Source organism: Rhipicephalus microplus, chromosome 2, assembly GCF_043290135.1.
Source record: "Rhipicephalus microplus isolate Deutch F79 chromosome 2, USDA_Rmic, whole genome shotgun sequence".
In the NCBI taxonomy this organism is placed as follows: Eukaryota; Metazoa; Arthropoda; class Arachnida; order Ixodida; family Ixodidae; genus Rhipicephalus; species Rhipicephalus microplus.
In genome coordinates this window covers 28643788-28665469 of record NC_134701.1, presented here as the reverse complement: position 1 = coordinate 28665469, position 21682 = coordinate 28643788, and the positions used below count along the sequence as shown (strand labels likewise).

At 46.3% G+C, this 21682-nt stretch overlaps 1 protein-coding gene across 3 annotated transcripts in view; it reads left to right on the top strand.

Moving 5' to 3' along the window:
- The window catches only part of LOC119169162 (uncharacterized), a 472562-nt gene extending 451951 nt beyond the window's left edge, over positions 1-20611 (top strand). For all 3 annotated transcript variants that reach the window (XM_037420264.2, XM_037420263.2, XM_037420262.2), the window contains exon 8: positions 19194-20611. In XM_037420264.2, coding sequence (XP_037276161.2) covers positions 19194-19931 — 738 coding nt within the window. In that variant the 3' untranslated portion in view covers positions 19932-20611. The remainder of the gene's footprint in view (positions 1-19193) is intronic.
- Positions 20612-21682: the final 1071 nt, after the last annotated feature.

Genomic DNA, 21682 nt, shown 5'->3' with positions numbered 1-21682 from the left:
TCACATCTATGCATTTATCTATCTAGCCACTTGCGTCTCCTATGTATCTATGCAGTGGCCTACGTCTGGGTGCTCTCATGATCGCCTCCTTAACTTGATGTAGACCAATATTGGCATTTACTTAATCATTTATTTATTTTCATTTATAATGCAATGCCAATTGTGCCAAGGTAGGAGTTGGTGCACAAGGAAATGCAGAACTTTATAAACAGCAACCAAACTTACGCCAACAGGTAGAATAATACAGATGTGTAGTTATACTCGGCTGACGTGTGCAGACAAGTGAAAAACATGAATGACAAAAGAGCAAACAGAAAATAACACAAGAGGCAGCACCAGTGGTGAATAGGCGAGGCTACGTTAAAGATGCAAGCCATCGACGTCTGCCGAAAGGTTGGGTTATGAGCGTGGAGGGGTGAACAAAACGAATTAGCAAATTCCAGTCTTCAATAGAGCAGGGAAAAAACCAAACCTGCGCATGTTAGTTCGAGCATCGTAAGGTGTTAAGTTTAACTTGTTTTAACTTCTCATCATTGAAATACGTACAAAGTTAATCTAATTTGTGTCACTTTATTGTTTACCTGAACACATCAAGATGTCGTGAAAGAATTTATTTATTCTTTTCAGTGACGAGAAGACAGCGAAGTTAGGGTGTATTCAGAAGCCGCTTCAGTCCTGTGGCTCGAAGTCACCAGATACCGAGGTAATGCGCAGTCAAAGCGCGAGAGGCAGCGTACCAACCGAACACGTCGGCGAAAATAGAGGAATCTTAAGAGCAGTGTGCTTGTAATGCCACAGCGCGTCAAGCCACCTGGTAAGCATTCCTTTGTCGCATCGACAAATGGCGTCGATCAGTTGAGTGGACATCTCCATTATGTCTGGACGCAGCGACTGCCTTTTGAGCTCAGCACGTAAACTTGGCGATCGTGATCGTCCGAGCTGCTATCTTCAAGGGAAATGGCGTGGCTGTGTGCAAGCTGCTGTAACGGCAGCTTTCACAATTTCTCCGTCTCAGCTAGCCGCCTCTACTTTGACATGGTGGATTGATGGTTTTGTAGATGTTACCTCACCATACACACACACACTTAAAAATACCACTAACAACGCACGTGCACAAAGTATTACGCACCAGGCGATGTCCCTTTCAGAAATGCGCACTCATGCTGCTGGCCCCAATCAACTAGGTTCACTTGCCAGCAGCCACGTGATTTGGCCGCCTGTGTCACGTGATCTATTCTGCCGGTCAGATCGTGTCCCGCTCCCACTTCGAAGTCCGAGCGGCCGAGAGCAATCTGAGTCGGAGGCTGATGCTCTTAAAGAAGCAACCGAAAGTTGTCTGAGTGCTCGAATTCTACCAATCGAACGTGCAGCCACGTCTCAGAGCACTCCGCAGCGCTTGTAAACGCCCAACTGAATACGCCACCAAGTTCAGTGAAGTGAAAGTGAAAAGTGACGATCACAATGATGATCTATGAATCATACCACTTTTTTTTTTCAGGAGTGCTCCGAACCTGTTAATCCAGCACTGCTTATGCAGGCTCCAAACGACTGATGCATTTTCAACTACGAGATGATTAGTGATTTATACAAAAAGTTTCGTTTTCTTTCAAAATTTTAGGTACGACATAGATAACTTAGTTCTTTAACATTTTGTTACATATAAACATTGTCTTTGGACTTTGATATAGTATGAGCCAAAATGGCACCTACACGCTTGAAATAAAAACACCTAATTTAAGCTTGGTCATTAAAAAGACATCAATAACGGAAGATTTATCACAGAAATAGATAAGCACACTTTTCTTAATGTTTGTGTTTATGTGGCAGGTCTCGCACGAAGTGCAAAGCCCATCAAATGAATCTTGCAAGCGGTAGTGGCCACTGTGTGTTCTAATGACTTCATAAACCTGCAAACAAGCAAGTTGTTTAAGTAAACTAATACAAAAAAGAGACCCAAGACAGGGCCCTTGCGGCACTCCAGATGTTCTATAAATAGCAGTACAATTGGTTACCCCGTGAGGAACGAATGGAGAGCGGGATTTCGAAAATCTTGATATCAAGTTACAAAATTGAGGATTTTCGGGACGTTAAGCCGCACTTATCAAAATTGAGGATAGGTGAATCAAACGTTAAGTTAAGCAAGGAGCTGATACAGTCAACCATCGATTTCCCGGACCTTCAAGGGACCGCGAAAACGTCCGGAAAATCGGGCAGTCCAGAAAAACAAATTCACGTGAAAATAAATGGACATTTTGTATTGATGTGTCGCTGACAGAGAGCGAAACGGCCAGAGTACAAGAATCCCATTGCAATCCAGGCAATGCATCGTTTAGGTGGCTCTGAATTGAGCCGTTTAAAACAAAAAAATCCCACGTTCCGGCGCTCCCTCATAGGTTAGCACTTGGCACAAGCAAGTCACCAATTTTCTTTTGCACGGCGTTCTGCTTGCCCGCAATCATGTCTGCCACAATTTAATTATATGTCATGTCACGTCCAGAAAATCGGGCCGTCCAGAAAAACAAATTCACGTGGAAATTCACTTTTTGTACGTATTTGTCGCTGAAGGAGAGGGTAACGGTTGAAGTACAAGAATCCCATTGCAATCAAGCCATTGCATTGTTTAGGTGTCTCTGAAATGAGCCGTTTATAACAAAAAAATCCCACGTTTCCGGCGCTACCTCACAGGTTACCACTTGGTCACAAGAAAGTCGCCAATTTTCTTTTGCACGGCGTTCCGCTTGCCCACGATCGTATCTGCCTCAATTTAATTCAATATCAATCAATCAATCAATCAATGAAACTTTATTTTCATGAATAGATATATGTAATTACAGGGATTATTTGGACCGATAGCCTTAAGGGGCTAGTGGACGGTCCAATACAATGTGCAACATAAAAAAGTGTACAGGTCAGCTCTGAGGTAACAACAACAAAAACAAAAAACAATCATATAATACAGATAACACAGTAATACATTTTTTCCTGCAGATATGCATACTTATTAGCTTGCAGCTAGTTTCTATAGATAGGCACTTATTAAAACAATACAATGAAGATCGAATCAAACACACACATACTTACATGTCTTGACTCCACAGAAAAAATGATTTACATGCCATGCTGAAATTACGTGCCGTTTTAATCTCTAGGGGAACCGTGTTCCATATTTTTGTTCCATTAAACTGTATAAGTCTTTCTCCGTAAACATTAAAACATTTGGGCAGATTGAAATTACCATTCGAAGCATGTCGCGTATTGCGTTTAGGAATTGCAAAAAGATCAGCAGGCAAAGGTGAATTTCTATTAATTATGTTATTTACTAAAACGGCAATTTTGTAGTCACGCAACTTCGGAACCGAGAGAATGCGTTGTGATTGGAAAATATTACTTACTGATTCACTTACTTACTGATATCATTTCACGTCAGGAAAATCGGGCAGTCCGGAAAAACAAATTCACGTGAAAATGCACTTTTTTGTAGGTATTTGTTGCTGTCGGAGAAGGTAACGGCCAAAGTACAAGAATCTCACTGCAATCCAGCCAATGCATTGTTTAGGTGGCTCTGAAATGAGCCGTTTATAAAAAAAATCCCACGTTTCCGGCACTACCTCATAGGTTAGCACTTGGGCACAAGAAAGTCGCCAATTTTCTTTTGCGCGGCATTCTGCTTGCCCACGATCATGTCTGCCTCACTTTCAGACAATGTAATGTTGCTTCTGTACAACGATGACAGTGTCATCAGTGCTCGCGTCAACTCCGAGCTTGTTGTCTGTGTAGGAGATGGCTATTCGTTCTCAGTGTCGCAGTCGTCGGAATCCTCCGCAACTTGACGATTCATTTCGTCATCGGTCAAGTCCCCACTTAGCTCGAGCTTTTTGTCAGCGTCGTCACATAGAATAAATGTTAGTGTTAAGAAAACCCGGAAATATGCAAGGTTGACCCCGCAATGAATGCAAATAATGAATTTTAGGGTTCCAGCAGGAGTCGAACCCAAGCACTCTGCGTTGTAGTCAAGCATTCTACCGCACATTTACGCCAGGCTTCGAGACTACTTTTCAAATAGACGTTAATCTTTGTGAAACGTCAGTGGTGGTTGCAGTGCTGCCTACCTAACTTTATAAAAATTACATATGCACTCTTTTGATACAGCCGTCACGTCGGGTTAATGCTAATTGTTATGTGCCATTCCTTGAAGTTATTTTATGTAGGAGAGTCCAAGGCCAGCATCTTCGCGAGCATCAGCGCTTCATATCAGTTTTTGGTGTTGCTAATAGACATGTCCCAGCTTACATCGTTGCGCTAGTGCAAAAAACTTATTACATAAACATCTGCAACTCTTGAAAATGTGTCTGTGCGGGAACAGATCTACTTATATTTAGCGTCAATTGATGACGTGTCGCAGAATAAAAAAACTAAAACTAGGTCACCTGCTCTGCGCATGCTTCGCATAACGTCGATTCCCGCGTACGTGGGTTCTGTGGAATTTCTCTTTCTTTTTTTTTTTGCAATACAAACTGTTTCTCCACGTTCGACAATCCGCTTGCATGGACACGAATTTTGTTAGCTGCATTGTGCAAGCGCTTACGCGAGTCACGGAGCGGCACGGGCGGCAATCGCAAGTTCATGTATTTTCAGGAGATCTACATAGACGGTGATAACCTATAAGTATTAAAAAGCGGCAGATCTCATGTACAGTTCAAATCCATGATATGCGAAGCACGAATGAGAGAGGTTGATATGTCACTTTGAACTCAGCACAACGTTACGCGGTGCAGGTAAATGATGCCGTATACATGCATGACTTCCGAGTGATCATTATCATGTTTGAATTTGCCGTTTACCTTCGTCATCTATTCACGTCCCGTAATACCAAATTTAGTATATGTGGAGTTATCGAAACGCCCGCGAGCACCGCTGTGGTGGTCTAGTAGATAAGGTACTCGGCTGCTGACCCGCAGATCTCGGGATCGAATCCCAGCTGCAGCGGCTGCATTTCCGACGGATGCGGAAATGCTGTAGGCCCGTGCGCTCAGAGTTGAGTGCACGTCGAAAATCCCAAGTCGTCGACATCTCCGGAGCCCTCCACTTCGGCGTCTCTCATAATCATACGGTGGTTTTGGGACGTTAAACCCCACATATCAATCAACCAATCGAAGCTCCCGCGAGCAAGCTATAAGCGTGGTATGTAGCCATGTTCTTACAAGACACGCGTTTCAGGAATGTCACGTTTGCACCAGTCATAGATTTCGTCATAAATTGACGTCACGTAACACCAAATTTAGTACATGTGGAGCTAGCAAAACGGCCGTGAGTGCATCATTAAAGGCCCAATATGCTTTAATGTAGCGTTGACGCGTGCGCGCGTTGGGCACAGCGACGCTACGTTAGCAAAACGCGAGCACTTTAGTCTGACGACATGCACGACCAGCATCCGTCGGCGCGGCCCCACGGAAACCGGCGTGAAATGCGACATACTGCATTTTGTGCCCATGCATTAAGCGCGAGACAGACGTGCGATTTTCTCTGCGATTCGGCATTCGGTGCGACGATGCGACTGCCGGAGTGGTGGCGTTTCGTGACGTATCATCGCGTCGCACCGCCGCATAGCCGGTGCGGCGAGCATCGAACAGGCCAGATATTTTCGTCGCAGCATTGCACCATCGCATGGCAGCAGCCAATCGCAGCGCGAGCTTACAAGTGGCGTCACGATGCTTGTGGCGCCATCTCCCTGTCGCCGCTCCCATCACCCGTAGTCCAAGGCTCCAGGCGAGTCGCTGGAGCGGTGCGAGCGTGGATTTTCTGACATCGCCAACTGCGGCGGTATGACAAACATCGAGTACATTTTCCTGGTGACGTGATATTATTCCGGATTGAATAAAGTGATGCTTGGAGTGTGCCTTTTTTGCACGAAAGCGCCTGTTTTGAAACCGCTAGCGAGATCGGAGATCGTGAGCAGCGATGCAAGGTCATTTCGCAGGATACATAGCCACCGGCGTCTCTGCGCTGTCTCACTTCGCTTCACCTTTGCTCTTGACATCGATGGCATCGATAAAGTAATAATGTTTGCTAAAGCATTACATAGGAGCGCAGTGCTTGATAGTGTTGTCAAAGACAAGTGCTTGATGACGAGCTCGCGTGTGAACAGCGTAGGCGACTGCCGGCGCCCGCGATGCTAGGCCTACCTGTCGCAGTCGTGAATGATCAGCTGTTGCCGTGGTTACGACGTGCTTGTCGTCCACGAATGCGATTTATTACTTTTATGGAACAAAGCGTGGCTGTGCAATGTTGTTTGTTTTGAGCCTCATTACGAGGATACCAAGTCGTTCGACCCTGCATGCCGAGGCGCTGCACGGGGCGGAGCCTGCCGCTGATAGCTTCTTTGCCCTCGTGTGTCCCGAAACGTCGCATGCGGCACGCCGCACCATGTGACACCGCACGCTGCATCGCACGTCTGTCTCGCACTTTACCCAGACAACATTGCGTTTCCCTCGTTTTGGGATTGAGGGACGCCAGACGCACTGAAACGCGCATGCGTCAAAGCAACGCAGTGCGGCGCGGGCCTAGGTGTATATGGCAGGACCGGTGCCTGGCGTGGCAACGCCGGCATGACGCAACGAAAATGGACGACGGAGAGCACGCGCACCGCGTCACGTTGAACTGTACTGGCTCCTTGACTGTGGGATGCAGTCATGTTCTCACATGACACGCATTTCATGATTATCATGTTTACAAGCAGTCACATACCTTCGTCATCCATTGACGTCACGTAGTACCAGATTTGGCATATGTGAAGCTCGCGAAACGGCCGCGAGCGCATCATGAGTGTATCATGCAGTTATGTTGTTACATGATACGCATGTGATGATTATTATGTTTGCACCCGTCACATACCTTCGTCACGTACCGTACCGCAATACCAAATTCGGTATAAGTGACGCTATCAAAACAGCCGCCAGCGCATCATGAGCGTGGCATGTAGTCATGTTTTTTATAGTGTTTATGTTAGTGTGTGTCGCTTGGGTTCGCCATGCAATCATCTCATACCTACCAGTTTTGTGACATGCCATGTGAACGAAACCACCGCAAGAGCTGCAGGACCATGAAATGTAAATCACGACATTCATGGCACGCCGTAGTGAACGAGTGACGTGCCTCGCACTCACGGGTAGCGGTTACATACTCAGCCTTTTATTAGACGTTCCACAAATATATACAATCACAAGAACCCACTGTTGCCAACTCAAACACAGAAACCGAAACTACTATATACAGGATACAACATTTTCCCTCCCTCATTTTTTTATTTTGGGAAGGTGTTAGTACGTTAGTACAGGTTAATCGCGCACAGTTTATATGTGGAACGAGAAATACACAACAAGAAATGCACATCAATATATACACACAAACTTATCTATACACATGCCAAAAATGTTGAATACATTAGGTAACAGGTACACCAACTAAGGAATATTTACACATTCACACTTTATAAGCATATCTGTCGGGTCGCTGTCTCTCTCGGTGCGGCTGAATGCTACGACCAGGTGGGCACGACACCACAGGTTCTTCTGTAGTATTCAGGGGCGGGCGTGAAACAGTTTCTGCAGCAGGCAACTGTCCGGCGGCTGGTCTCGTTGGCGAGCGGGAATCGTAATCTGCTCTAGGCACAGGTTTCGCTGCGGGAGCACTTGCCTCGGCGGACACTGGCTGCCATGTTGCAGTGAGAAGCGTCGCGTCACCGGGATCGTGATGGAACGAATATTCACGCCCTGCAGAATGTTGCTGAAGGCCATTGTCGCCAGGGCGCCGAGCAGGCATCTTACACAGCTTTGCCGCGTTCCATGTTTTGCCGTCGTCGAGAATGAAGGATGCTGGGCCGCATTGCTCGATGACTTTCCTTGGCTTCGAGAAAGAGATGTCACCTTTGAATGCAACCGATGGTTTCTTCACCCGCACCATGTCTTCTACTGCCACTGTTGTCGGTTTTGCCGCTAGCCTCCTGCCGGTGTAGGCTTTTCTGTACTCTTGCCTGCGCTATACACGTTGCCGCAGCCTGGCCAGCTCCTGGTAGGGTGCCTTTGCAAAGGACTCGGGCGATAAGCCGAAGATGTCAAGCTTCGTTCTTGGCAGCCTTCCATGTAAAAGTACCGCAGGGGCTACTCCTGTTGTGGCGTGTGGTGTACACCTGTATGCGGCGAGGTAATCCCGTACAGCAGTTCGCAGCGGACGTTGTTCTAGACGAGCCAGTTGTAGGTAAGTCTTGAACATGCGGTTGAACCGCTAGATCTGTCCGTTTGCCTGCGAGTAATAAGCAGATGAGTGTGACAGGCGGATCGCTCGTTCTTGTAGGAAGTTGACAAATTCCTTTGAAGTGAATTGGGGCCCATTATCACAGACTATCGCTTCAGGATAGCCTTCCCGTGCAAAAACGTTGAGCAGGAACTCGGTCGAGGTTCTTGTAGAAATTTCCCTTGAAAACTGTACTTCTGGCCATTTTGAGAAGTAATCTACGAGTTTCAGCACAAATCTGCAATCTGGAGGCGCCCTCTCCAGGGCACCAACGATATCCATTGCAAGTTTCTGCCATGGTCTCTCTGGTAGCTCGACAGGTTGCAGCGGGGCAGGCGACGTCTTTGCCGATTTATCTGCTGCTTGACAGATGCTACAATTGCGGACTGCTTCTTCCACGAGACTGTCCATGCGGGGCCACCGAAATTCCTCCCTAAGTCTGGCTTTGGTGCGTTCAATACCCTGGTGAGTTTCATGTGCTGTTGCCACAAGTTGAGCCACGAGAGATGATGGAACTACAAGCCTCTCTGCACGCAACAACAATTCGCTCACCACTGACAATTCATCTCGAACTCTGAAATAAGGTTCCAGACCTTCCGGCAAGTCTCTGTGTGACGGCCAAGAACCATTTACAAACTCCTACACCTTTTGAAGAGTGGCGCAAGCAAGAACCGCTTGTTCAAACTGCTCTTTGGTCAGGCAACTTGGTTGAACCATGGAAACAATTTCCTCCTCAAATGTCAGCTCTCCATCTACTATATGAACGGGTAACCGCGAAAGAGCATCGGCTACTCTGTTAGATGAGCCTTTCTGGTACTCCACCGTGAAATTGTGACGTAGTAGCCTTGTGCACCAACGTGCAATTCTAAGTGGGTGTCGGCCTGAGCCCTGCGAAGACAGAAGCGAAACGAGGGCCTGGTGGTCTGTTCGGAGAGTGAAGCTCCGTCCCCACAGGTATGCATGCCAATGCTCGCGTGCCCAAATGCATGAAAGTGCTTCCTTCTCGCCAACTGCGTACTTTCTTTCAGCCGGAGATAGCGTGCGTGATGCAAAAGCAACATTACGAAGCTTGTTATCGGCTTGCTGCTGAAGGACTGCTCCAAGACCCCATTCGGATGCATCAATGGAAATGGTAATTGGAAGCGCAGGATCAAACATGTGCAAGACAAGATCTGACGATAATACCTCCTTTACCGCGCGGAAACTGTTATCCACCTCAACAGACCAGGTGAAGGTTTCGCCTTTCCTAAGAACAGCCCTCATTGGTTCTACCATCTCGGCCAAGTGTGGCGTAAACTTGGCGTAGTATTCCACCAACCCAAGAAAAGAGCGGAGTTCAGCGGCATTTCTTGGAACTGGGGTTTGCACAATTGCGTCCACTTTCTTTGACAGTGGCGAAATTCCGCAAGGTGTCACCTTGTGGCCCAAGAATTCGAGCTTCTGAACTCCAAACACACATTTGCTGTTGATCTTCAGACCTGCGTCTTTGATACGCTGCAACACTGCCTCCAAGTTCTTGAGGTGCTCCTCAGCTGATTTACCAAAAATAATTACATCGTCGATGTAAAAGAGGACACTCGCACTATTGCAAAGGGTTCGAGACATCATACTCTGAAAAGCAGCAGGTGCTGAGGCTAGCCCAAAACAAACGCGTTTGAACCGGTACAGCCCTTTATGTGTTATAAAAGCTGTCAAGTCTCTGCTCTCAGGATCCAGCGGAACTTGGTGGTAGGCAGACGATAAGTCGAGTTTGGAAAAGTGCGTGGCACCCACCAGGGCTTGAAGCAACTCATCCATGTGAGGCAGCGGAAAGCTGCCCGGAACGATGACCTTGTTAGGTTCGCGTAAATCTACACAAAGCCTAATACTTCCATCTTTCTTCTGAATGACTACAATAGGGGACACCCATTCTGACGCGTCGATACGTTCAATGATGTCCAAGCTTTCCAGGCGCTGCAGTTCGGAAGACACGCGTGGTCGTAACATGAAAGGAAGCCGTCGAAGTTTTGATGCTACTGGCTGAACACCCGCACGTGTCTTAATCCTGTGAACAAAACCTTTTGCAAGGCCCAGCTCATTTGTGAAGAGCGAGCAAAACTTTTGCTGACTTTTATCTTCTTCTTGCGACATAAATGAGCACATCGTGGCAAGCTCTGTTAGCGCGGTCACGTATTCTTGAATAGACTCGCCTGGGAACTGAATTTGACTGTGAAATCGGTGGCGCTCGACGACCAGGTTGCAGGTGGCATCGAAGTGCTTAGCCAGTGCCGCTACTGCGGAGTCATACACGTCGGGCGTAGCTCCGATCCCTTCCTCCTCAGTCTTTTCGGCCGCATGCGAAATAGACAGAGTATTGAAGATACGTTGACCTTCCGGTCACAAGGAATGTAGTAGAAGAGCCTTGCGTCGCTCTGGGGAGAACTCTGAAGCACCGGATGCCAGCAGATAGACCTTGAACATGTCGCGCCATCGGAACCATGGCTGCACGGGACGACCCGGTGTCGGAAGGAACGGATCCGGTGGGGCGATGCCAGCGAAAGCCATCTGGGGGGCGTGGCTAGTTATCTCCGGGAACTATCTCAGACGGGGTTCAAACACTCGTCGCCATTGTAGTGAACGAGTGACGTGCCTCGCACTCACGGGTAGCGGTTGCATACTAAGCCTTTTATTAGACGTTTCACAAATATATACAATCACAAGGACCCAGTGTTGCCAACTCAAACACAGAAACCGAAACTACTATATACAGGATAAAACACATGCATGTCATGATTTTAACGTTGTGACTAGTTAAGTATGTTCTTCATTGATTGATTGATTTGTGGGGTTTAACGTCCCAAAACCACCATATGATTATGAGAGACGCCGTAGTGGAGGGCTCCGGAAATTTTGACCACCTGGGGTTCTTTAACGTGCACCGAAATCTGAGCACACGGGCCTCGACATTTCCGCCTCCATCCGAAATGCAGCCGCCGCAGCCGGGATTTGAACCCGCGACCTGCGGGTCAGCAGCCGAGTACCTTAACCACTAGACCAAAGTATGTTCTTCATACAGTCATGGTATGCCATAGCAAGTTTGGTATTAATACAATTATCTAAACGACCAGGAGAGCTAAAAATTGTAGGTGGCAAGATAGATAGATAGATAGATAGATAGATAGATAGATAGATAGATAGATAGATAGATAGATAGATAGATAGATAGATAGATAGATAGAAAGATAGATAGATAGATAGATAGATAGATAGATAGATAGATAGATAGATAGATAGATAGATAGATAGATAGATAGATAGATAGATAGATAGATAGATAGATAGATAGATAGATAGATAGATAGATAGATAGATAGATAGATAGATAGATAGATAGATAGATAGATAGATAGATAGATAGATAGATAGATAGATAGATAGATAGATAGATAGATAGATAGATAGATAGATAGATAGATAGATAGATAGATAGACGAGCTGTGCTCTGCACAGCTCGTCTAGTTATGTTTTTTGACTGCTCGTCTTTTGACTATCAACTTTCCGTTGATAGTCAAAACCTTCATCTTAGCGATTTTCGTCGCTGTGCTTTCCTCCGGTGTGCTTCTCACCAAAATTTTTTGCGTGGGCTTAGGGCAGATTGTGATCATCTCGTCGTTGCCCTCTCCTGCGCCGTTGCGTATTGCCTCATCAAGACTCACACCGCACGTGCTCCTTTATTCAGCCCGTCCCCAGGTGTTACAAGCGGCCACTATAGCGTCGCCAACGCGAAGTCGGCGATGGGAATGACAGCAGGTTAGTTCGTTACGTACGCAAGCAGAGACAGTGAAGAGATCAGAGACGTGAGAAAACAAAACAAACTTCACTCTACTGATATTGCAGCACACGGGATCTAGTACAACACTTTAATACAACTAACAAAATGCATCAACACTAGATACAACTAAAAATACATATATAAAAAACAATAAATTAGCTTACGAGAGAAAACTATTACAAACTACACAAACTAACAACAATATAACTACGGAGGAGAAAGTTCGAAGATATAAACAGGTGAAGGCATACGTGTGATGACCGGCAGCGTTGCGTCCCCGACGATCGGATGCGAGAAGTCGAAGAGAGTTCTGGCACGACTGCGATGTCGTTGGTGTTGCAACGCTGGTGGCTCCGGGAGGCTAGTGCTTCCAGGTGACCTCGGGCAGGTTGAGCTAACTCGAGGCGAAGTCCCGATGTCTACGTTGCAGACGTTAATATCGCGTCACAACTAGACGAACGGCTAAGTTTAGGTGGCCAGCCGATACAGAGTCACACTAAAAACTTCTAGAAGAGATACTTGTTGATCTGTTTCTAAACCTTGTTGGTCAGCGACTAGACTGCCCAGCAGGGCAAAATCCTGCGCCTAAATCTCCCTCGTGTCTCCTCGCTCTCTTCCTTGGGGACAAGAGACCTCTACATGGGTCCAATCATGCGCGTTTTCTTGATGGAACGCCCCAAAATTATATTGACCCCACCCCTTTTTAATTAGGAAAGGGCCCTCAACTAGCGAGAGTGACAACCTGTTGGGGTGCTGTAATACGGCTTGGCCACCAGAGGTTTTCCCATGGTTTTCCCGAGGGAACGGTCAGACTGTTTGGCTCTCAGCCGGTGCGTCCCGTAGTCTAATGCTTTTTCGGGGTACATCGCGGCCTTCCACGACCCTGCAGACGCCGCCGTAGGTACAAAGGATCAAACGTCGGCGGCGACGTTCAAAGAAGACACCCCATTCTGCACTTCCCGACTCTCTTTCACGCGCCCGCCGTTCCCACGGTCAGCGAGGGAGTACGGCGCCAGTCAATTGCCGTGACGCCGAGTCGCAAAAATGGCAGTCCGTGACACTCGGTCGAACCTTGATATCGTCCCTGGGTAGTCTGGGCAACTTGCTTGCTCGTAGAACTTTGCTGACGATGCTTCGGTGATCTTGGCGCATCGGGCTTGGTGAACAAGCGTCTTGTTGTCTCAACGCCTTGTTTTGGCTCGCGCGTCCTTTTTTTTCTGTAACTTCAATCCACCCATGTGCAACGCAGTCAGTGTCTTAGTCTTCACTCGTGGAAACGCTTATTGTTTGTTCCGTTCTGTGGTCTGTGGTTTCCCCTGTCCCTGCCTCGTGTACGTCCATCTCGGCTGTTCCTTCAGTCTTCGAGTTCGACACGGTATGTGCCAGGCCCAACCACCGTTAGGCCTAGACGCTCACTCGTATATTTCTTGCAGTTTAGGAGCCTTAAAACTCGTAAAGCTCATGCTCACCCAAAAAGCTGGTATCCGTGGGTTCGCGATGACTTGATCTGTCCTATGATGTGCCACTTTTAAGGGCCCATCAGTTCGAAAACAAAAGTTCGAAAAACCTGCGGAAACATTCAGAAATCGTCGGAGCTGATGTGACATGCGTTTGCTCCCACTGGCTACCGCAGCGCCTCCCCGTACAACAGAATTGTTTGGGTAAAAGTCGAAGACGTATGATTCTCCCTCCATGAGATAAGCGCGCACACGCGCGAGCGTCCACCCTCCTCTGCTCGCCGCTGGGCGAAGTACGCGTGGTAAAGCCCCTCAAACTTCGTAAAGTAGCGACACTCTCCTCCTCCCCACTCGCTTCTCCTTTCCTTCGCACTGTCTTTTTGGACGGGGCGCCACCCGCCTTGCTTCTGCGTAGCAGACGTCCTTTCGCTACGAGAGCGCTTGCTTGGTTGGCAGGACGCTGAAAGCATTTATGCCAGCCGTCTAACTCATCCTAAAATTATTCCCACGACAGCTCTGTTTAGTGCCACGCACAACGCGTACGAGTGATAACGCCTCGATTGAGTCACTCGGCGTTGCAGTGACCGTGTGTTAACTTTGTGCGCACCACTCGTTAGTATGTATGTTCTTAAACGTGAGCGTTTGTGAGAAGCCCCATTTTTTTCTTTGCCAATATTTTAGCGCATCTCTGAAGAGGTTTTACACTGTAAATAAGATCACTCAAATAATCATGTGTTGCCACTATGGCTTACGTTTTCATTACCTGGCGCGATAGCGCCAGTACGGGCCGTGAGACATTCATGGGTGGTGCAAGCTTCGCTGTATATACACTCTAAAAACATATCGAGTAAAAAGGGTGTCTTTTTGTCCCACAACAATAATTATCATAAGGCTTGCGTGCGCTTCCTTTCTTGGAAACTCGGCGCTGGTCACTTTCTTATCGAGAATGCAATGTAACCCTGATAATGGGCATGTCGATCGTGACCAGAATGTACCGGGTGCGGGGCGATAGCGCAAGGATGTAACGCAATATAGATGACGATTATTGTTGTGGGACAAAAAGACACGCTTTTTACTCGCTCTTTTTTTAGAGTGTAGGGAGCATGATATATGCAAAGAGCACTCACTGTGAGCGTCATGCAGTAGAAGCGACAACTCGCGTCGACGCAGTCGAAATAAAATGGCGATGTCGCTGACAGATAATTTGAGCGCTTGGTGTGACATCTAAGGCATAATTAGTATTTCAGCGGGCGCACATTATTTATAGTTGATAAATTCGAACAGTGTGTATGTTTCATGAAGTCGTTAGACGCACCAATCATATTTCGGAAGTGCGCCTTGTGGACGTATCTCACATAAGAACTATATCACTGAAAGAATCAGCTAGCGTATGAATAAAGTAGCGTGCCACCTTACGTGATTACTTCGCGAGAGTTCTACTCATGGATATAACCTATACCTGCCAATTCTTCCGATTTGCCTATAAAACATACGAATTTTGACCGCTCTTTCAATTTAACGAATCTTATCTGAAATTTTACAAAAATATTTCATTTCCGATAAAAATAAAATTTGTAAAAAAGGGTGGCCTCCGCGGTTGGCCTCGGCACATTGCCGTAGCTGTCGCGGAGGCCACAAAAACGGCTTCGTCGTACATTCTGCCACCAGGAAAGATTAATATGTTTTGGTGGTTGTTCAAATATGTGCCAAGTCTCCCGCATTGTCCAGAATACTCTCTGATTTCGACAGTTTCTTCTGTTTGTAAGGTTGCCATAAAAATTTCCCGGAAATCTAAATTTGTGTCCGAGATGTGGGCGATTTGACAGAAGTGCAGACTTTTTGAGAGCCCACCGCATTTTGTTATAAACGAATTTGGGAGGCGTTCATCTAAACGTACAGTAGAGTCTCAGTAATGCAAAACCGCGGCAGTTACGAATTTGAAAATTCTCCAGCCTTGGGCCAATAGTACCGAAACCGCTGAACGAAGGCCGGTCGAGAGCAGCGTGCTCGAACTTCGGAAGTACGCTTTCGACCAGCGCACGCATTTTGCGTGTGGTTGTCGCTGCCACAACTGCTGTGGACAAAACTGCGGTAGTTCGACATGATCATGTATGGCGACGCCGTTACTGACAGAGCTCCGAAAGTGTGCGCGTGGCTAAACCTCGACCAGTCAAGCAACGCTGCTTTCTGCACTCTGTTGTACTGAACCGCAGCAGTGGAATCCTAGATTGCATGAAACGAGTTAGTTTTGAAGGCACGTGGATTGAAAACTACCATTTGCCACATTCATCATGGCGATCCGATAGCGATCTACGAGCTTAGAGGACACGTGGCTGACGCAGCGGTCGATTAAAGGCGGTAAAGACGTAAAAAAAAAGGTTAGAAGCGTTTTGACATTCCTGTCCTAAGAATCTAGCAGCAAGCAAAGCCAATGTTTTGACCCACGCTTTCGCGGCAGCCAACTGCGCCGTCCCGTCCGTTCACGGGTGAAAACATACGTGAGTTGTTTCGACAGAATTCATTTTTGTCTGAAGTTGTTTTGATGACGTGAAATTTCGGAAACATTTGCGCTCCTCTTTGAGACTGTCACCTTCATGGGAAACCCTACACTCGTATATTCGGTTACTGCAAGCCATTATGAGACCGCAACACCAATGTTTGAGCTTGTGTCCGGGAGTAAGCGCTGTTCTTACTTCACTGCACAAGGAATATAGAGTCCTCCTCCAGCGACGCTGGGACCATTTGCGAGCCACAGCACGCGCACAGCAGTGAGAAATGGAGGCTTGGTGTGGCAGAAATGTTCTTCGTAGACATTTAGCTATGGAGAGTTCAGCAAGAACCTCTTTTTTCGATCCAAGCAGAGGCAGTTTAGTGTGAACACAGGACGGAGTATTAGAGGTGGCAAAGCAGTTCTACAAGAACCTTTACGCCGAACCACCTTCCACTCCGTACTCGTTTTCTTTCACAAAGACTTAGAGGATTTCGATATTTGTGACACTCCTCTTGTCGAAGAGGAAGTGTTCGCAGCTCCTAAATCCATGAACCGTAATCGTAGCCAGGTTCAGATGGTTTGACAGTTGAGTTTTATGTCAAGTTTTGGAAGGTTTTGGAAGGCCTTTTACCACATTGGCAAACAGGCTTCTCCATGAGGGGACTCTGTCAGCAACGCAAAGGGAGGGGCGGATCACTCCCATGTGCAAGAATGAGGCAAGACGCACTGACCTGAGAGCCTTGGGGCCCATCGCACTTCTCAAATGTGACTACAAGCTCATAGCTAAGTGCCTGTCCTTTCGACTCATTCCAGTACTTGGTACTGTTTTCGGTCCATACCAGGCGTGTTCTGTCCAAGGTATATCATGCCACTTCATGGTTTTGGTATTAGCGATCGCATAAAATGGTCGAACTCATGCAACCTGCGTGGAATTCTTGGTCCCTTCGACCAAGCAAAGGCGTTTATATTATCAGTCATAAGTACCTCTTTAAAGTTTTTAAGCAGGCAGGCTTCAGTGGCAAGTTCATCAGCATGGTCAGGGCTCTCAGTTTTCGTACTAATTCTGCTGCTCTGCCCACTAGCGCGATTACTAGGGCTAATTCTGACAGTGAACAATATTGAATTTGATGGTGCGCACTATGTACAGGATAGTGACACTTTTATGTGTAGAAAAATTGGACCAAGTTATGCAAATAGCTTTATGTGCCAACTCGAAGATAAATTCTTAGACGCATGCAGTATCAAATCCTTTTATTATAAGTGTTATATTGACGACGTCTCTCTGATCTGGCTGCACGAAGAGACAGAACTTCTGTCGTTCATTACAGACTTCAACAAGGCTCATCCCATCATCTCTTTTTCAGAATCACACTCAGCAAGAACAATAAATTATCTTGACGTCACGGTTACTATAAGCGCTAATCAAGTGACCACTAAACTTATTAGCAAATCCCAGGAATAGGCAGTCATACCTACATTCCAAATGTTCACATCTAAAGCACTGCAAAATGGAATTCCCATACGGTCAAGCACTGCGTTTCAAGAAAATATGTTGAAAAAAATTCAGATTTTACAGACAACTGCACCGAACTTGGGTGGACCCTACAGAAACAAAAATATCGACCACAAATCATTAATAATGCTATTAAACGGGCTGGAGACATTGACCGTAAGGAACTTTTTATTCTGAAGAAGAACGCTGCATCCTCAAGCACGAGACTGGTTAGAACACACTCAGCATCAGCACGAAACATCAACGGCATTCTTCAGAAGCATAACAACATACTACTACAGAGTGATGACCTTAAAAACATCTTTCCTGATCCCCCACGTGTGATATGTCGCAGATCGAAGAACTTACGCGACATACTAACATCATCAAGGATTACCCCCCCCCCTTTTATTTCTGGTTGTCATCTATGCCAACAAACACCGTTGCAAAGTTTGCAACCATATGATGAAGACAAAATTGGTTAAAAGTACAGCATCAAACTTTCATCTAAAAATTAAAAGGTATTTTGGCTGCGACATAAGCAACATTGTGTACATGCCTAAATGCTCTGTGTGCAAACTCCAATGCATCGGACATACTGAAACACCTTTTAGACTGCGCCTGATTACCCATGAGTCACATGTCACAAGCCTATCCAATATACCTTTGTCTAAGCACGTTGACATTTCTGGTCACTCATTCAATGAACTAACCACTACTAAACTGTAATCACGTTTCCCTTCACACTATGGTAGGGAACTGCGCGAGTAATTCCTGATACACAAGTTCAACACGCTCTTATCCGATATAAATAAAAATCTAGGCAAACTGACGTTTATTGCGGCGCACAAACAAGTTCTAGTTTCCTCACAGTCTGTTCATAATCATTGCACACGCAGATTCTCACTACACGTTTTCGTTGCAGTGAATTTCTTGACTTTGTGTTATCGATTCTGTTTGTGCCCCATGAAATTCTTAGCAATGCATCTTATTTCATTCAAACCTTTTCTGTTATACTTTTTGTGTGTCGTGCGTGTGATTTGCTGTATGGTTTTCATAGCTTTATTTCTTGTTTGCAGTACTACCGTAGTTTTCAAATTGCTATTCATGTGATATACTTGATGTAAAAACCATCCACGCATTGTCATAATTTTACTTTGACATTGCTTTGTCATTCACTGCTCACCGTGGATTACTCACCACATCGGAGTAGATAGTGTATGATAGTGATGGTTCATGTGTCAGGGGCCCATTATATACCATTCCTACTTAAGAAAAGCACGTTTTTGTATTTGGTTTCATAGAGTGAGGCTATGTCTAGTGTCACAAGCTTTGAACCAGGTGGCACATCGAAGTCAACAATGATTTCGAGCAAGAAATGGTTTTGTTCACGAAGATAGGCATTGGTTAAGAGATGGTGCCTATAGCGGAAACAATAGCTCGGCTAGGATTACTTGCTTCGTGCGTCTGTATTGCCCGTCCTCTACTTCTTGATATATATATATATATATATATATATATATATATATATATATATATATATATATATAACAGAAGGAGAGAAACCTTCACATGCAGTGTTTGGCTTTACTAGCAATGAGCAATGTACGTGATTATGAACATGAAATCATTTGTCTCATGTGATGCCCGCAGGGTGCTGCCACTCCTCCTGCACCGACCGCGCAGCAGCAGCAGCCACGGATGCAGGAGGCCTCGTATTTAGCGTTGCCGTCAGACGGCGACCAGCCTGTGCAGCTCGCCAACCCATTGCTCAACGCAGCATTTTCGAATAATCCACTCGCAGCTGTCTACCTTGGCCTGCAGCAGCTCAACCAACAGGCCACGCTCTACTCAACCGTGACACAGTCTAGCGTCTACACCACAACAGACACAGTGTTCCAAACCAAGCTGGTCAGTTTCTACGATGGTCGGCGGACACGAACACGCACCTTGTCTGAGTCGCTATCAACAACGGAGCGCACGCTCACCAGCTACGTGACCAGTGTGGTACCATACCTAAACACGCAGGCGCTGCAGCTTCAGCAGTTACAGCAGCAACAGCTGCAGCAACTCATTGGTACGCAGCTGGGCGTGGTGCCGACGCAGCCACCGGCACCGCGCTACACCACCGTGACGTCTACGCACACAACGGTGACGACGGGTACCAGCTACAGCTCCAAAATATACACACTCATCTACAACGCATTCAGCACGCGATACCGAACCGTGACCAGCTCCAGTTCATACGTGACCACACTTACCGTGACATCAACGTCCTCTTACCTGGTGCAGCCCAAGGCCCCTCCTGAAGCTTTAGCACCACAGCAGAGGGTGTTGGCACCACACACTGTGGCGCCGGCCATGCCATCACAGCTGGTTGCGGCCGCTTAGACACTATGCTTAGGCCGCACATCGGCAGGTATGCCCACCACCTGGCCAAACGGTGCGCCATAATCCTTGCTCACAACATGGTCGAACAACTAAGTGTGTCTATAACTTTTCCTTTGGTGAAGAAAATCATGCCTTCAATTTTGATGTGTCACTAGAACATTTTTGCCAGAGCAGAAAATCCAAGATTCAATCCTGGCAAGCTTGAAGACAACTTTCTGTGACAAAGAATAGACCGCATGAGTGGGACAAATACCATCTGTTCAGCAGTAAAACTCGTTATCACATTTTTATGTTCTTTAAAATGAAGAAAGTATTCCCCACCATTTGGTGTTATTGACCAAAGCCAGGCTTGTTCACAGTGTAATGAACTTTATTGCAGGGAAAAAACCTTTCCTTGGAGAGCTATGCCAGGTGGCCGGAATAGCGAGTGAGAAGGGTCGGCGAATGTTGTTTTAAATTCGCTTATGTGTGAGTGGCTGTCACGAGCGCTTTACTTGGAAGGCCCGCAGTGGCGAGCCCAAACGAAAAATTATGCATACCTATTTATTATTCGAGCAAGACATTTCTCATGAGAGCAAAGTCAGTCTTTGTAACTCTTGTCTTTTGTTCATACGAAGCCTCACGTTGTTGTTTTGAAGAGTGTTCATGTAAAAATAAAAGTCTATGATGTGTTTTACAAATGCCCTTGCAATTTTTCTTTTTCTTCGATGGAATAATTATGATTATTCCTTCGTTTTAAGAAAACAACAAGGTCTCGTGTAACAACCAAGTCTCACGCAGCTCCTTAAAGGACAACTGCAATGAAATTCGGCTCTCCGCAGAAAATCAATATATAGGTAGCAGGAGCAAGACAGTTGTGCATATTGCGCATTCTTGATACATTTCCATTTTTTTGGCCACGCTGCTGCAAAAGCAAAAAAATCATGAAAATTGCGCCGAACTGCTCCAAATCATCCTTGAAAGCTAGAGTTTTGATGCCAATCACAGCTTTTGTGGGGGAAAAAGGCTGATTTCGTCTGATCAGACGCACCCAATCATGTTTTTTTTTTTTTTTCACTTTGCACCTTCCTAGTAACGAAGGCTCTCATAGTGCCGCCACAATCTCCTTTAAACTGCTGCAAATATGCGTGACCTCGCAGAAATGTTCTGCCGTGATTAGAGCATGCTCTTTCGACTAGCTACGCTGTGTGTTCTGGTGCCACTGTCATCTTGCGAAAATCATTGAGTCGGGTGGCAAGCGTAGCAGTATTCACTAACCAGTTCTTTGTTATGAATAGCGCGTTCCTCTGGTTTCTGTGGTTTTCATGTAGACACTGCAGCGTGCGGTCTCCTACGACTACGAGTTTACCGCGTCAGCGAGTAACTGCAAACATGGAGTCATTTTGCTGCACTGACGCGTCTCCTGGATGCTCTGGCGTGTGCATGTGGGTTCTCAAAATGTATTTCGTGAGCGGCACAATGTGTGCAACCAATTCCCGGTTTAAACCAACTTTATTTTTTAGACACACACTATTTTATTTAGACAAGCGAGTTCTCATTGCATTTTGCATTAAAAAAAGCCATGGCATAGAAATTCCGCACATCGGTGTCTGTAGGTAGAGAGAAACACTTTAGGGATGTGTGAAGTTGCGGTGACAGAATGCACGTTCAAACCATTTTGTAGAACATCAACGGTAACCCCAGTGCTTTATTCGTGACTCATGATGCATGGGTAATTACTTGGCGTGAGCAGGAATGGTAATTTGCCACTG